The sequence below is a fragment of the Chaetodon auriga genome, chromosome 2 (genome assembly GCF_051107435.1).
Source record: "Chaetodon auriga isolate fChaAug3 chromosome 2, fChaAug3.hap1, whole genome shotgun sequence".
NCBI classification, from domain to species: Eukaryota; Metazoa; Chordata; class Actinopteri; order Chaetodontiformes; family Chaetodontidae; genus Chaetodon; species Chaetodon auriga.
The window spans coordinates 14560874-14577633 of NC_135075.1; the positions used below are offsets into that span (position 1 = coordinate 14560874).

The following is a 16760-nucleotide window of genomic DNA, read 5'->3' on the forward strand; positions in this document are numbered from 1 at the left end:
CAAGGCTTGTTTAAATGGCAGCAGTTTTGTTCTGTTTCTGTGATTGCAGGTGTGCAACAATACAAGCGACCGTAAGCATGCAGACACCATTCTGGAGCGCTATGTGACGGAGACGGTCATGAGCATCGTGACGACTTTCTTCAGCTCACCTTTCTCAGACCAGAGCACCAGCCTGCAGGTATGTTACCACCTGAGTCACGTTTAAAAGCATATACAGTAGCTTTAAACTGCTGAATGAATGTGAAAATGAATAAATACAAAAGAAAATCCTTTTGAGCAAAGCGAGGATAAATTGGTTACTATTACTTAAAGAGAGTAGGTTTGATCAACCGCTGCTTTGGCAACGTCAGTCACACATACAGAGTTACACTCAATGTATGTTGACTAACAGATGTAATGTAAATCTGTTGCCACAGTCGTGACCTCTGACTCATACAGTATGTCTAAAGTTTCCACTCTCTTGTTACAAGGTCATCTTTCTCAGAACATACCTCTAAATGGCCAGTGGTCTGGTCATACCATTTAGCTGTTACATAATCTGAGAGAAAACCTTTTCTGAGAAGGAGAGACACAGTAACGTGAGATAGATGATACATGGCTGAGATTCAGCGCTTCCTCTCTGCTAATATTGACACGCAAATACTGGCTGACCTCCTGCCCATTAATGTACAGTGTGTGTTGTGCTCCAGGTGGCCATCAGAAAGAATGTAAGTACAGATAGGATATGCATTAGCTCTCCCATGTCGTGACTCTCCAGTGAAACCCTCACTCGGAAGCCTGACCTTTAGATTAGAGCCAAACCATCCACTGCTGTGGTTTTCATATTAAGCGCTTCCTTAAGTGGTAAAATTGGTGCTTCCGAGGAGTTTCTGAGAATTTTCTTCCTGTGATTCCCATCATTGTGAGTGGTTCAGGAGAAGAGCCCCCCCGCTCTTTGTGTAATCAGCATTATGTTAGTCATGCTCCTGTAGAGCTGATTAGACATTACCAAGTTAAGACCAGTTAGCTGTGATCGTGATTGTTGGCGCCCTGTTTAATTTCCTTTGTAGACACACAAAAAATTCACCCTTTCATTGTATAAGCAGACTCATGGGTTCGTAGAAATATCTTAAAGTCACAGAATGTGTAGTTTCAGTGCTCTATTAATAATTTTTCATTTGTTCAAATAAACTCTGATGCAAACACACTTTTTCCCAACAAGATCACGCTGTTTTACGAATCCAAGGCTTCCACTGTAGAGCAGGAATAACAGCTGTCGGTGTAGAAATGCATTTGAAAGCATGTGTGTGATTATTTTCCCTTCATGTATTATTTCTTCACTGCTTGTATCCTCTGCTGCAGGCCTCTCTGTTGGGGAAAATATTTCAGGTATTTGTTGTAATTCAATTCAGCGGGGAGAACACAGAGATGGGTGTTACAGATTCTTGTTTGGTGTAAGAGAGCGTGTGTGAGTATGAGTGAGATGAAGATGATTTTCACCGGGCTAGGTTTGGGCAAGTGTCTGCTCAGAGATTGATGGGTCTCCTGGAAAAGTAATAGGCCACCATGGAGTCAGTATGCTGTTCTGACTCCAGGTGCTGTCACACCAGCTAAGCTGCATCTCTGTGTGGAGAGGTGTGTGTGCGTGCGTATATGTGTGTGGACGTGTATTACTCGTGTTGTGAGGACATAAATCTGTTTACGTAGTCACATTGTGGGGACTCGCACAGCCTAAATCATGAAATTTTAGGGCGAGGACTTGGGTTAAGGTTAAGGTAAGGCTTAGAGGTGATGGAAACATGACTCTGTGTGTGTGTGTGTGTGTGTGTGTGTGTGTGTGTGTGTGTGTGTGTGTGTGTTTGTGTGAGTGTCTGTGTGTGTGTGTGTGTGTGTGTGTGTGTGTGTGTGCGGGCAAGATACTAGAAGGCAAGCCCTGCGGTCCAGATTGGCGGTGCTGTGGATGACAGATGGGACTTTCATGTTGTTGAGGGACAACTTTCTTTCTGTCAAGAGTTAGTCTGTTTAGATCCATGTGAGAATCTCCTGACGTCTTTTTCTTGTGTCCTCCTCTCAGACCAGGCAGCCAGTCTTTGTGCAGCTGTTGCAGGCAGTTTTCAGGGTCTACCATTGTAACTGGCTGATCCCAGTCCAGAAGGGCTCTGTGGAGAACTGCATCAAGGTGCTCTCTGATGTTGGTAAGATCAAGATCCTGCTCAACGCTCACATCAGCTTCTAAAACATCCAGTCTCACAAGCCCTTACTGTTAATGTCTAAATCAGTCCATCATCGACAGTACAGTAGGGTCAACAGTCTGTATTTTTTAATGCATTTACTTGTGAGGAAAGAGCAACAGTTGCTGGAGCCGATTTGTCTTCACACTGCTCGTGTGTGTGTCCCCGACAGCTAAAGGCAGGGCGATAGCCATCCCTGTGGACCTGGACAACCAGGTTAACAACCTGTTTGTGAAGTCCAACAATATCGTGCAGAAGACAGCTATGAGCTGGAGACTTTCAGCTCGCAATGCTGCCCGCAGAGACTCTGTGGTGACCGCTTCACGGGACTACAGGAACATCATTGAGAGGCTGCAGGTAGGATTCTTGTGCGCATTTGTGCTGACTTAAGTGTGCTTTATCATCCGAGCAGTGAAGAAGTGTCTTTGTCTGGGCTGTAGGACATTGTGTCAGCTTTGGAGGACCGTCTGCGCCCGCTGGTCCAGGCTGAGTTGTCCGTTCTGGTGGACGTGCTGCATCGGCCCGAGCTGCTCTTCCCTGAAAACACGGACTCACGCAAGAAGTGTGAGAGCGGAGGTTTCATATGCAAGTAAGCCTTGAAAATACCTTCTTCAGCTAATTTATCTAACATATGAGCGAGTATACTTATTATATATGAGACTTATGAGCTTACACACGTGTGCAGGCTGATCAAACATACCAAGCAGCTGCTGGAGGAGAATGAGGAGAGACTGTGCATCAAAGTTCTGCAAACGCTGCGAGAGATGATGACAAAAGACCGCGGTTATGGAGAGAAGGTAGGAGAAGCTGACGGCGCAGAAATGGGGGCGTGATATGCTTCATGAACACAGTATGACTGTGCACATGCTGTATATTGTGCTGTATGTAATGCATAGATGCAGTTATAGAAAATGTGTTTAAAGTTTGTCTCTTGATTTTGTTTTTCCAAATGGATTTTGATGCCGGTGCACTCAGAGAAAGAGGTCAGCTTCTGAGGAACTATTAATAAAAGAGCTTCGGCTTTATTTAGACTTGCGTTTTTGACACAGCATGTTTTGAAGGGATTTCAGAGATGTTTTTACAGACCAATCCTCAATACTTCCATTGAAGTAAAATAGAAAAAAATGGATTTGCAAAGTCTTGATATTCACAAAAAACAATTGGAGATATATACAATATGCTTTGCTGCGTCTCGTGTACACACATACACACACACGCGCACACTTGACACACCAAATGCCCTTATTTTAAAGGGAATTGGCTTGTTCCCTGTGTCACACTCACCTCTGTGGTCAATAAGGCAGGGCTGGTCACTTCTCAGAAATGCTTTCAGCCATGGAATGAGACTGCACTAATTCTGCTCTCTGTGGGCAGCATCCATTCATAAATACCATTTCCTCTGTTCTGCCAAAGTTGATAACTATCCCCACAGTATTTACACACTTAACTAACGTGTCATGCTGTATCATTGACCTCTGCTTTAGCTTCCTCCTTCCTGTGTTGTTATCTAACCGCCTGAAACCCTCTGTTCTCTTTCAGCTCAGGGCCTTTGATGATGAGATGGATATGCCTAAGGTTGTTTCTCTTTTTTCTTCTATTCATGCCCTCATTTCCCTGCGCTGATGTCTGTCATGTCTGTGCACCACTAGTAGTCGTTCTGTAACTGTACTGTGGCAGCTGCTGCGCTGTAGGTAGCAGAGGCTCCAGGCGCAGCTGGTAAAGTGGTAGGCCAACTCTGTCTTACACACCTGCTGCATTGCCTGCCATAAACTGGTGTGTAGATCAACTGAAAACGGTGAGAAAGAGAGAGAGAGACAGAGAGAGAGAGAGAGACTATGGGGAGATGAGTGCTGTGGCTGACTGCGTGTTGCTCAACAGAGTTGTGTTATTCCAACTTCCAAGGTGAGTCACTTGCTGCCTGAGCAAGCTGCCCACGCTAGACATTTTCATGCCCTACTTTCTGCAAGGGTAACCACCATGTCTAAGAACTTTGGGACATATTTACTGTATGTTTTAACATCAATTTCAGTTTAATACTGGTGTCCCATTGTATTTTACACTCATATATACGTGGGAAAATGAGGGAGGCCTTGAAGCCTTGTGCTAATTAGCAATAAAATAAGACAATCAATAAAAAAATATAAGAGGCACATAAAATGAACAACGCAATGATAGATTTAGAAAAGAGACTAGCAGGTAGATAAAGGAATGGAATAACCAAAAGACACATATCACAAATGAATTGCTATGACAATTTCTTTTTAAAACTAGGTTGCCATTGCTGCTTTTACAAGAACCAAAGGTGAAGAGAGTAAAGCCATAAAAGCCTTGTCACTTCCATTCCGCTCTTTTTTTCGCTTCATCAAGGTTTACTTGTCTCAATGTCGTCAATGTTTCAGCTTTTTGTAGGGTGTTTCCCCTGTATCTCCATTCGGTGCCAATAGGGGGCACTGTGACTGTCTGCGTGCCGCGTGTGTGTGTATTAATGAATGTGAGGGGCTGTGGCAGTCATTGAGGCTGTGTCCTAGTTTTCCTTGCCTGAGAGCTGCACGATTGCTGGGCCCCTGCCAACTCTGGGCTGAGGTTACATAAGAGCCAGGCTTTTTTTCCTGGAACTCAGCCCTTCTGCCGATGTGTGACCTTCAGCAGTAATTGCCAATAAAAGTGTAGAGGAGCTGTTTACCCACACTGCCGTTCTGTGTCCGTGCGTGCACCTGCATGTGTGTGTCTGTTGGAGGGGTGACGGGCTGTTTGCAGTAGTGTGTGAGAGATGATCCCTGCACACACCTGTTAAATGTATCCACGTCTGTCATGTAGCTCTGATATAAGAATGGCAGTCGAGTGGAAACCTGCCCCCCCCCCCCCCCCCACTCCCTCCCTATGTGCCAATTCCACATATTTCTCATCTCCTCTTCCCTTCTTCCCTTTTGGAGCCATTAAATCATTGTGTCACAATTCCTCAACTACTCCCCCACTTCCACTCACACCCTTTCACAGAGATGCAAACACACACCCACTCAGTGTAAACTAAGTGAGGCTGGCTGTGAGTGTTTGTGTAGGTGTGATATGAAAGTGCGTAGCTGGCGCTCGTCTCCTCTGTTGCCCTTTTGAGTAAAGCAGGACAGCAGAGTCGACGACTAAAGAGGAACTGGGTGAATGTGTGAGCTTGTTGAACAGGAAACGTGGTTTAAATGGGTCACATGAAGTTGGTTTATACAGTAGTATTTTGCATAAGTTATTATCATTTCTGACATTTTTTGAAATCAAGATCGCAGGAGATGTATTTTTGACCTCTCCAGTGTGTATACCGCACTTGCTAAATGTCAGGGAGGCGGATTATCAGATGAATCCATTGCTCTTTGGCTGTCAGACTTATGTAAGAGCCTGAGGAGTTCAGCATACACAGTGTTGGGCTTTTACTCCCAGACTCCCCTCTTCACCTGGCCTCGTGTGTGTGTGCGCGCACGCGCGTGTGTGTGGTCTAGTCAAAGCAGTTATGCAAGCCCTCCATGTTGGAAGTAAGTCATGTTTCATCCCCCTCACCTCCCTGTTTCTTCCCTTGGAAAGCTTGGATGGATTTAGAGGAGGAAAGAAATCTTCTTTTAGACTCTTTTTTTGATTTTAAGATAGCGTCCAGCTTGCTTTTTAATCTACTCAACACATTTTCTCCCGAACTCGCAGAAGTGCGTTGCCCACTCTGGCCGAGAGTGTAAAATTCATTTTATAGTGCTGCTACAGAAGTAGGTCAGCTGCAATGAAAATGACAGAGCCCTGTCTTTTAATTTAGTCTGCTTTTCTGTCTGCACATACAGTAACAAGCACCCGTGTGGTAAACCCCAGCGTTCATGTCATTCACCGCTGGTTTAAACATGACTCAGTCTCAGCCTGCAAAGACATGTTTATTTACGCACTTTCAGAAAAAAGAACACCTAAACATGAAGTACAATCCCCTCTATGTGCATGTGTGTGTGCATATTTGTTTCCTATATTGTCGAACTGAGAGGTGTGAGACTGATCGGGGGTTTGCCCCGGGGAGTTTCCAGTTTGGTGGAATGCACTGTAGTTGGGGCGGATGTGGCAGCTGTGAGGGGTTACTCTGTGGTGTCTATGGTGAGACTGGGGATGATTAGCTGCGCATATCTACTCTGATCAGCATATTGCTCTGTGGTTTGATGTGGTGACAGTGAGGCAGTGTCCACGTGTGGAAGACATTGCTCCTCCAGTGTGAGAGTACTGAGTGTGCAGCCCCCTGACCTGCCGCTGAACTGTGCCCGACTGTGAAATCAATTGTAGTGCATGTCACAAGTGGGTTTGAAGGCTCAACACTAAAAATCCAAATCCTGTCACAAGTCAAGACTGACAAATCTGAGTGCAAGTCATGAACTTTGAGTTTAACTCATCAACAAAAGTAGAGAAACTATTTGAAATCAGAAGTAGTAATGCTGAAAATAAAAACAGGCCTGCGGAGCTTCAAGCACAACATCCATGCTCAACTTAACAATGTTAAATAATATGTGCTGAAATGTCCTCATTAGCATTTTGTGTATTCCAGAGTATTTATGTGAGTCTATTCTGTGTTTTCCCTTTCTTCTTTCGCATTGTGTCTGCGTCTGTCACTTTCGTTTTCTCGCTCTGTCTCACTATGCTTTTACCCTCCCCACCCACACACCGACCAACAAACTCCATCTCTCTCGCTCCCTCTTATCTTTTCCCTTTTTAAAACACTCTTCATAGCTGGCCGTGTATCTCTAAAACTGATTTTAATTTTTCAGACATCTTTGTGGGTTGAGAAAATTCTCATACATTCTAAGCAAAAACAAACAAAAACAAACAAACAGAAAAAACATTTAAGACCTCATTAAAGAATCAGAAACAAAGCTGAAAATGGTCCTCGTTCCTGTTTTGGGAGGTGTTGTACTCTGCTGTTTTTGAGCAGAGGATTCTGCACAGATCCTTGCGACAGAAGCAAGGTCCAGTGTGTAACTTGTACTGCAGTGTTTAAGGAACCTGTATGGTAAATGGACTGCATTTCTGCATTCACCCATTCACACACACGTTCGTATGGCGGCGAAGCCACCTGCTCATTACGAGCGTTCACATACACTCATGCACTGCTGGCTCAGCATTGGGAGCAATTTGAGTTTCAGTATCTTGCTCAAGGATACCTTAACATGTAGACTGCCGAGGCCAGGGATCGAACCACCAACGTCCTCTACCTATGCCCCGTTATATGTGGCTTCTGTAGTCACAGTTTGCCTCTGATTAATATCTTGCACTTGGTTGTTCTTTCACGTCAGAGACAAACTGAAGGAAAAACCTAAATAAATGAGTAGAGACACGTAACCGGTGCGGATGCTTCCATTGTTGTGAGAGTATGAAAAGGATGTGAATCATATACGGCTTTCACAGTAACTAGAACTCAGCCCAGATGAACACCTGTGGGTGATCTCACCACCAGCATCAAAACAACAAATGAGGGAATGTATTTTGGAAGAACTGTGTTGCATTCCTCCAGAAGAGTTCAGAAACTTCTAGAGACTGTGCCACGCAGCAGCGAAGCCGTTCTGGAGGCTTGCATTGGCCTTACAACTTGGAGGCATGCTGCGCATCGTGCAGTTGACCTTGACTGACAGAGAGAGGCTCGTTCAGCTGTCAACCTTTGTAAATCTACTGTGTTTGTTACTCTCTCTCTTTCACCCTCGCTGTCTTTCACTTGCTCTGTCTCTTGCCCTCTTTGTTTTTGGTGACAGATGGCCGCTGTAAGCAGCTCTGTGTCACTGGTTTAGTGGCCTGGTTCCTTTCGGAGTGATTATGTAACTCTAACCCCATCACCCCTCGCCTCTCCTCTCCCCTCGCCTGCCCCTCCTAGTGTGTCTTTTTGCATAACAATTTAAGTGGAGCATTGTTTTTTTTTATATTTCCTTTTCCCTCGGTGAACACATACTGTACATAGAGGCACTGAATTTTGATACTACAAAGACGGGGTCTAACCTGAATCTCCATTGTTTGTGTGAACCATTAAGGAAACTGGAAAACGAACAAGGGAAAACAACAATGTCATTGGTGTACAATAGATTATTGTGCGTTGTATTGTGCTCAGACCGTGGCCCACATCACCTCGTGTTTACTCATGCCTGACTTGAAATGACTGTTCCAGTGTGATTGAACTTTTTATTCAGTTTTGACATTTTCTTGAAATATTAAAGCATATTGTGACATTTTGGGAAACTAGCTTATTCTCTTTCATTGCTCAGGCTAGCTGTTTCCCCTTGTTTCCCATCTTTATGCTAAGCTAACTGGCTACTGTATCCTGCAAGAGGATAAATGCCTGGGACTTCCCAGCAGTCAGTTAGAGCTGAAGAAGCCTCTTGGATGAGAGGCGAAACGTCATCTAGAACCACAAGCAAGTTCAGTTGCCCTTGGAAAGCACGTATTTACCATACAGACGTGAGAGTGGTGACTGACTCTCTGCAAGAAAGCAAATAAGTATATTTCCCAAAAGATCTTACTACTCCTTTTAAAAAAAAAAAAACAGCTGAAATTTTATAAAATCAGCAAAAATGAAGGAAAAATGGTGACAAAAAACATCTGAATGACAATTAACAGCCACATTGGGAGAATTTAGAAAATGAATAAGAGATCAAATCACATTGGACATGTCCTTTAACATTGTATGAATAGTCAACACTGCACACATCTCCTGTTTAAGCTGTCCAAACCGTCCACATCCATTATGCTTCCCTGCTTTCTAACATAGCAGTAAATGCATGGCACTTCATACCGGGCAGATCTTTGCATGGCCACCAACAGCTGAGTAGGTTCATGATGTGGTTATTAACCTGAAAAAATGGCTTTTTTTCCTGTGCTGCATGAATACTAACTGTGTGTTTGTATCTGTTGGACCACTGTGCTCACACTCCTCACTGCACCCAGCAGCTGGATCAGAACCAGCCCGAGAAGCTGTTGGAGGACCAGAAGAGGGTAGGTACTCACAGCAGCATGGCAGCACAACTCTGAAATTCATAGTAAGCTTTAGACACACAGCAGCTGTGTGTCTTGGATGAAAAATGACCTTTTTGTGAGTTTTTTTCCCTGCTTTTTGTGTTTTTGATTACTCCCATTCACTGCTCCTGCAAATAACAGCCAAACACTCACAGCCAGCTAATGTTTAACTGAGGGAAGAAAAGAACATGTGAATAGCTTTCTCTACATGTTTGCCTTTGCCTCCTTTCTCTAGTGCACTGACTTCTACAGAGCCTCAGGTGTTTCCATTAAAGAGCCAGGCTGTAATTTTGATATTCCACAATAACAATATTGATCAGAGACAATCAATATATAATTATCATCTCCGAGAGAAGAACATTATTTAGCAGGCTCAATGGCTGTTTAACTGTTGATTAAATGTCCCTAATATGCAGGCCTCATCATATTAATCACAGTGCTGCATCTCTTTCAGAAGGGTAATAATTGCACCCCCTCTAAAATATGTTTCCTACTCCAACTTTCCAACTTCCAAACAAAGTCATAAGTAGTTAAAAAGTTCAATTTAAGAAACACAGCAGAATGAAAATTCTCTCTGGAATGTTGTTAAAAGTCATCGGGTATGAAGTATCAGCATGGCTCCATGGTGGTGTCATAGTTTCAGTGAACAGCTAATCGTGGAGATGACGTCCAGACAGGGCACAGTAAGGATTTGGCTCATGACTCAAGGCTTCAGAAAAAGGGCAGCGTTGCCCAATGAGACCAGGGAATCATCCTGTGGCTACAACGGATCATTCTGTTACACACAATGCATACACTTGATTAACCTCCTGCCAATAAGAGATGAGTATTCTTCACACCTCCTACATACACAAATCTTGACCTCCAAAGCATAACTGTGCCAGTGGAGCTTACATAATGCCCCTGTCGTCTGTCAAGGACCACCCACAGTTGATAATGATTTGCACATAATCACGCAAAAAAACCCCTCTTTCATTTCCTTCACTTTGTCCCACGGGAGGTCTGTCAGGTAGCTATGTGCTGCGGTTGCTATAACAACGACAAAGTCGTGCTGCCGACTGCTCGACGGTGGATGAGTCACGGCGTGGGAGGGCTGGCCCCAGGTCCGTCTAAAAACCAGGACCTCACAGTGTCACTACACAGGGTTGCTGCTGCTGATGATAACCATAACAGTGTCGGTTGTGTGGGTGGTAAATGACATAACTTTAGGTTCGGCCTACCTGCTTTTCCTTGCATAGAAATTTAGGGATTCTTTGAATTCAGCATTTAACATGAGATGCTGATTGGTAGTTTCTCCATAACTATGGATTACAGAACGTGGTGGTAATGGCAGGGTTCTGTGTCTTCATGTTCATCTGAAAGACAGAATATATCACTGATGATGCGTGTTCTCCCTGTTATACAACATCTCCTCTGACATCACTCCATTACATCCTTCCCTTTCTTCTCCTCTCGTAGGGCGAGGCGCTGAGACAGATTCTGGTGAACCGTTACTATGGCAACTTTCATCGAAGTGGTGGGCGAAGGGACAGCCTGACGTCATTTAGCAATGGCCCCCTCAGTCCGGTAGGACCCGGCAAAAACCAATCAGGTGCGACACTGTGGCTGTTGCTGCTCATTTCTGTACTCAGAAGTTTCTTGTTAATTCTTCACTGCAGGAAGTGATGAGCGTAGTTCAGTCAACAGTGATCTCTAATTGAGCTGATGTTGGCATTAACTAAAAGGCCTCTGCCAAGGAGAAGCATGACTTTGCTGCCAGTAATGAATACAGCAATTGTCACTATTATTACTACTACTATCAGGGGGCAAAGTCCAGATAAACCTTTTCCAGCTGGACAGCCAAAATGTTTCCTGGCCCTGGACGTGTAGTAAAGCAAGGTTCTCTCAGTAATGTTATATAAGGTTGTGACTCTAGCTGTCTGGGCCTGTGTCGGTTATCAGCTCCATAGCTGTGTCATGAGCTGCCCTTTGAGCACGCAGAGCACAACACTCTTATCGCCACCTGATAACGTGGTCATTGTGTTACAATCTGCAGTCAAAATACTGAAGCAATGCATCTCATGCAGCATTTCTCCTTCAATCTCAGTCATTGCTTCTCACATACTATGGATGATGTAACATTTTATCTGCATCAAGATTTTGGAGGACATATTGGTGCCAGTGGTTTGTGCTGTGAACCTGTTTTTCACATTAATTCAGTGCTGCCATATTAACCTGCACAGCAGTGATGATTGGCCCAGATGTTTCTCTAACTGAACTCAAAGAAAAAAATCAGCCAGGTTCCCAGTTCACCATCCCTCCCATGTGCACCAAAAGACTACAGGAAGTGTACCCCTCCCCTTTGTGATCCACTTTTCTCTGTTGCTAGGTGACAGGCTGCTACTTCCTGTGAAAACAGCCTTTGCACCTGTTGCAGAAACAAGAGTCAAGCAGAGAATTCCATATGAGGCCCTGGAGGGGGGGTGGGGGGGGTTGGGGTCTTGTACAATGAATTACATAACTGTACGTTTGCACTGGTTAGTACAGGTCAGCTTTACAGTAGTTAGAAATCTTTGTGAGCTTGTGGCCTGTTTAAGTAAAACATTGTACAGTATGTGCTGAATAATCTTTTCTTGCCATCTTAACCATCTTTAATGCAACCTAAGTCAATAAATGTACGATTAAAGGAATTTCCAGTTTAAGTTTCAGTTTAGGCTGCTGTGTGCTGGATGTGCAAAATCTCAGTATCAGGCTTTGCTGTTATTGTCAAATGTAAAAAAAAATTGCTTGAGCAAAAACAAATTTGTAAAACTAAGATCATTTAGAGATATTTTTGATAACAGAATTATGCTCTGTAGTTACTATTATAGTTATTTTTCATAAAATAATAAAAAGTTCAAGGGGCAGTGTAAAAAAGAAATGATAAGATATGTTGACAAATAGAAAATGCATCAGGCTTTTGCTTTTGCATGTGTCACTAAAGTAAGACCAAAGGGATTTTTTTCTTCACTGTCCCTCCGCCAAATAGTTCACTACAGGCACTTTTGCTGATGAAACTGTATTTGTTTAGGTTTTAAATATGATTTGAATGGACTTTGGAAAGTATTAATCTCGCAGGCTACGTACCTCATGCATGTGATTCTGATCTGGCCCGTGACTCTGCACTCTGTCTTGCAGCATTAGGGGGTCCTGGGGGCCTGAGTCGAGGGGAAATGAGCCTGGCAGAGGTGCAGTGTCACCTGGACAAAGAGGGAGCTTCTGACCTGGTCATTGACCTCATCATGAACACCACCAGTGACCGAGTCTTCCAAGAAAGCATCCTCCTGGCTATTGCATTGCTGGAAGGTGGAAACACCACCATCCAGGTCAGCTCACCTTGAATCTCTGTCATACAAGTGTGCAAACTGCTGAAACATGCCTGAATGTTTTCGTTAATAGTCCCATGGTAATAATTTATACACAAACCTACTTTCCCACTTCCCTATTTCCCTTACTACTGAGTGTAACCGATCTGCAGTGTTTTTAATCTCATGGGCTGTTTTCTACGTAAAGGCTCATTTTATCCTACAGTGCATCTGTAAATGATCTGCTGTGATTCGATCAGTGAAAACAACACACCGTGTCACAGATAGAAGTTTTCATTACTAGAGGATCTTCACTATGTGGGTCAGTGTGCCACTATAGCTGCACATGTACATTACAAAGGCGGCTCTCCTCCGCCTCATATCTCGCACTAAATCATTCGGCTGAAAGGCCCGACCAGCTGCTGGTGATTTCAGTGGTAGATTAGAGAAAAGTAGATTGGTTTATTAGGAAACATGTTTCATTTTTTTTCCCTCTCTGGGCTGTCTTATGAGTGCGTTTGGCAATGTAAACGATTTAGTTGTGTAAGCGCGGTGCTTGCATAATCAGGTTAGAGCGAGGAAGCCACTGTGGCAGAGATAATGCTTTGGCTTCCCACGGCTGCTGCAGAGCTACGTCACGTGATCCGTCTGCGTTACATAAGGCCTGTGTGAATGAACAATGAGGAATGTCTCAGCCTTCAAAACATTCCAGCCTCTCTCCAGCTCCCTCGCGCTCTCTTGCCGGCCCAAACTGGGTCATGCTGGGCCTCCGGAACTGGGGCAGTGGGGAGAGAGGGCGGAGGGACGGGGGGAACACAGAGGGGATTGAAGAGAAGCCGGAGCTCCTCTCACCTAAGTTTGTTCTGAGAAGGGAGGTTTCTTTAGGGAGGTGGAGGGGCGACTATATGCTAAGCTAGAAATGCACCACATCATGCAAATATCTGTGTTCTATGAGCTACTGGATAACTTCCTAAGAGTGTCAGCTGTTTGAGTGTCAGAGAACCCTGGATTTTATCTCAGGCGTCTCTTCTTGTTTGAAAAAATAATTAGTGTAGCTACTTTGTCGTGACAGCTCGATACCTTTCCCAAAAGTTCAAGTGTCACCAGGACAGAAAACTGACAACTTTTTGCCCTCAGCTCTTTTCAAGAAAGCACACAGAGGCTAATTTCAGCTGGCTTTTGTCAGTGTCTTCATTTATCATGCCCAGCCTAGCACCTGTTGGGAGGTGGATACCTTGTTCTCACGTAACATAGTTAACTATTTACTCGTGACCTACATAGCACACAGAAATAAACCACACATTATAGCTCAAGATTGCATGCAGAGTCACTCACACACTCTTTCTGCTGTCATGCGAAGCAAATGCGTAGATGTCCCAGGATGTTTTAAAGTCAGTGTATTTTAATGCTTTCTAGTCTCGTTGGCTCCTCTTTATTTCTGTCCCAGTCCAGCTCTTCTGCGACAGCTATGAGCGCTCAGCTCAACAGCTGTAAATTATTTTGTGACAAGGTGACTTGTGACTTTTCACTTGTCAGCCATCTGCTGTGTAACATGCACACTCTTCAATTTCCCTCTAAACACCCTTCCATTGTAGGTGCATTTAAGCAGTATTGCAAAACAAAGGAGCGCACAAACTGTCTTTCAGGTGGCAAAGTAGCGAGAGAGGAGGCCGATTTGAGGAAAGAAGAAAGGAGGAAAAGGACTTGGAGGAGAGCAGTGCTGCAGCTCCATTTGGTTTGCATGTGGTGCTGCCTGACATGAGAGGGAGGGTGAGAGGGAAAGGGAGCGCGAGTATAAATAGCTGTTACATAACATCCCTTTGTTGATGCCAAGTGGCGGAACGGAAGGAGAGCAGGGAAAGCGCTATGACCTTGTTTTTCAGTGTTGTCCGCCCCCACCTCGCCCCACTCCTCTCCATCTCATTCCTCTCAGGGTTTGTCTCCATGGATACAGACAGGCTCAGTGTTTACCCAGCAGTACAGGGGGGCCCCTGAGACGCTCGTCCCTCTCCTCTCCTTCATCCTCCCCTGTTACTATCACTCCATTCTCTCCTTGACCACCATGTGTTACTTCATCCATAACGTCATTCCCTCCATCATGCCACTCTTGTCCTTGCTTTTCAAGTGCTATCAAAACACAGATGGTGTCTTGATATGGCAGCGCAGATTTCACTGGTGCGCAAGCACTGGCATCGAAACACTACAGAGGCAGCAAACGTGGTTAGACATGAAAGTTCAGGCTTTTGCTTTCTGTTTCACTGTAAGACGTGACCCCACTTACATTTCTAAAGAAAACCATAAGATGAAAGTTGTCTGGTGGTGGTTGTCTTTGTGTGGTGTTCCATCTTTATGCACGGGCTTTGTCTTTGTTACAGTGACTCACTTCATCCACTAAAGTCAGCTCAGTTCTTAGAAACAGGCTGTTTTAAAAAACGACTCTTTCACTGTGCTGCTGCAGAGTCAATTGATAACTCTTACTTGACCAATACGTTCACCTCCCAGCCACCATCAATCAACCAAACTGCCACAGTGAAATATGATAGCTCAGCTAACCCTGATCAATAACATGAAAGACCCCTGCCGGCACGCTGCGGGTGCTGCCAACCCTGCACTGTGAGTCCGACTGGATCTCAATCCCGGGATATCCTGGAGATGAGAGCTGCGACATTAATAAAACGATAGGCGGTGGAAAATGAACGTGATTGCATAAGAAAAAAGTTGGCAGTCGCAGAGTTTCAGAGAGAATACTGTATGTGGGTGTGTCCACTCAAAATTGGCATGTGCCTATGCCGGAGACAGCTGACCTAGTTTTGTGTGTAAAAGTCAGTGGGCGTATTAGCGTATGCGCGCTCCGGCTTGTGTGTGCTTGTACTGTACAAGTATGTGTGTGTCTGTGCGAGTTATGTAATGGTAAAGGGTGGAGGGGAGGGGTGACGGTGAGTGCTCCGCTCTCTGTTTGCTTCATTCCAATCAATGTGTGTTATCCTGGCGCCTCACCCTGTGCACCCTGCCTCCCTCACCCTTCCTCACCCCCTCTCCCCTGCAGGTCCACGGAATGACCAACACACACGCACTCAGACACACACACCTCTCCCTCCTCAGGCACGCTGTGAGTTGTGAGTTGTGAGCTGTTAGTGGGTTGCCAGTGCTGCAGCTAATCCCCTCTCTGCACTCGCCACTCTGTCATCAAGTTGTTTATTGCGTGATGGCCTTGCTCGGCAGCTCCCCCCCCCCTCCTCCCCCACACTGCTATCTCCTCGTCCCTGAGTGTGTTGGCAGAATGTGGTGTACGTGCAGGAGGACTGCTGCTCAGTGGTGGAGGGCCGGGGTGGGGCACGAAAAGGCTCTGGAATCTGCCGTGGGGCACAAGCACACAGTTATGTCATTGTTTCTTTGGAAGAAACTTGGCTGCAGTGCTGCCTTAGCTCTGCCCTGCGTTGTGTTAATAAGCTGCATACACTTTCTTGTTTGGTGACTTAACCGGTTGGTCACTATTCGTAATTTTGAATGAAAAAGCTTTAGCTGTGTGTTTAACGTTAAATTTCAGTGGATATAAACCTCTAAGTGCAAACATGCTCAGCGTCGTTTTGCTCAACATTTTCCTTGTAACTGTCATTTATTTGTTTCCTCCAGTAGCCCATTTTTACATCTAACCTGGAAAGACAGATGGTTATGTAATAACTGACCTAGATACTGTCCAATGTGATAACATTCTCTCCCTTCCTTGTCTCGCGCTCGTTTCCCCATTCTCAATCATCTGCTTTTTTTTCTCCTTTATTCCCTCTTTGGTGTGTGTTTCTGATCAGTTCCTCTATCTGTGTAAGTAGGCCAGGCTTCTGCCGCCCGTGTCATTTTTCACCCCCTTAGTGTGGCGAGGCTGCTTCTTCTGGCTGAAGCCTTTCCATAGGCTGCAGCAGATAACAGCTCTTACATAATCAAAACAACAGCCCTGTGGGTTGGGACACGGTGTGCTCTCAGGCTCGCAAGTGTTCTAATTCTGCATGACCCCATTCCACTGCAACAACCGCGGCGTTTAAACCCTCGCTTCACTATAGATATGTTTTGTGAGGGTCCAGTTAAGACCATTCTGCTCATACTGAGTGATGATTTCTTTGTGAAAATCTTGGAATGTATTCTCAGAGACAGACAAAGAATTTTAAACTGAACCAGACCTAAACGCTGGCAACTTTAGGCCAAGTCCATGTCCACTGCTCCAACATCACAG

The 16760-nt window shown here is 44.8% G+C and overlaps 1 protein-coding gene across 6 annotated transcripts in view; it reads left to right on the top strand.

Moving 5' to 3' along the window:
- LOC143336581 (inositol 1,4,5-trisphosphate-gated calcium channel ITPR1) overlaps positions 1-16760 on the top strand; it is a 68867-nt gene that overhangs the window by 31078 nt on the left and 21029 nt on the right. For 2 of the 6 annotated variants that reach the window (XM_076756826.1, XM_076756868.1), the window contains 9 exons: positions 50-178; positions 2054-2174; positions 2383-2567; positions 2651-2799; positions 2896-3007; positions 3750-3785; positions 9144-9191; positions 10671-10803; positions 12369-12556. In XM_076756826.1, coding sequence (XP_076612941.1) covers positions 50-178; positions 2054-2174; positions 2383-2567; positions 2651-2799; positions 2896-3007; positions 3750-3785; positions 9144-9191; positions 10671-10803; positions 12369-12556 — 1101 coding nt within the window. Of the gene's footprint in view, positions 1-49; positions 179-689; positions 708-1341; positions 1369-2053; positions 2175-2382; positions 2568-2650; positions 2800-2895; positions 3008-3749; positions 3786-9143; positions 9192-10670; positions 10804-12368; positions 12557-16760 lie in introns of all 6 variants that reach the window. The other 4 variants (XM_076756834.1, XM_076756842.1, XM_076756852.1 and 1 more) reach the window with 4 other exon arrangements.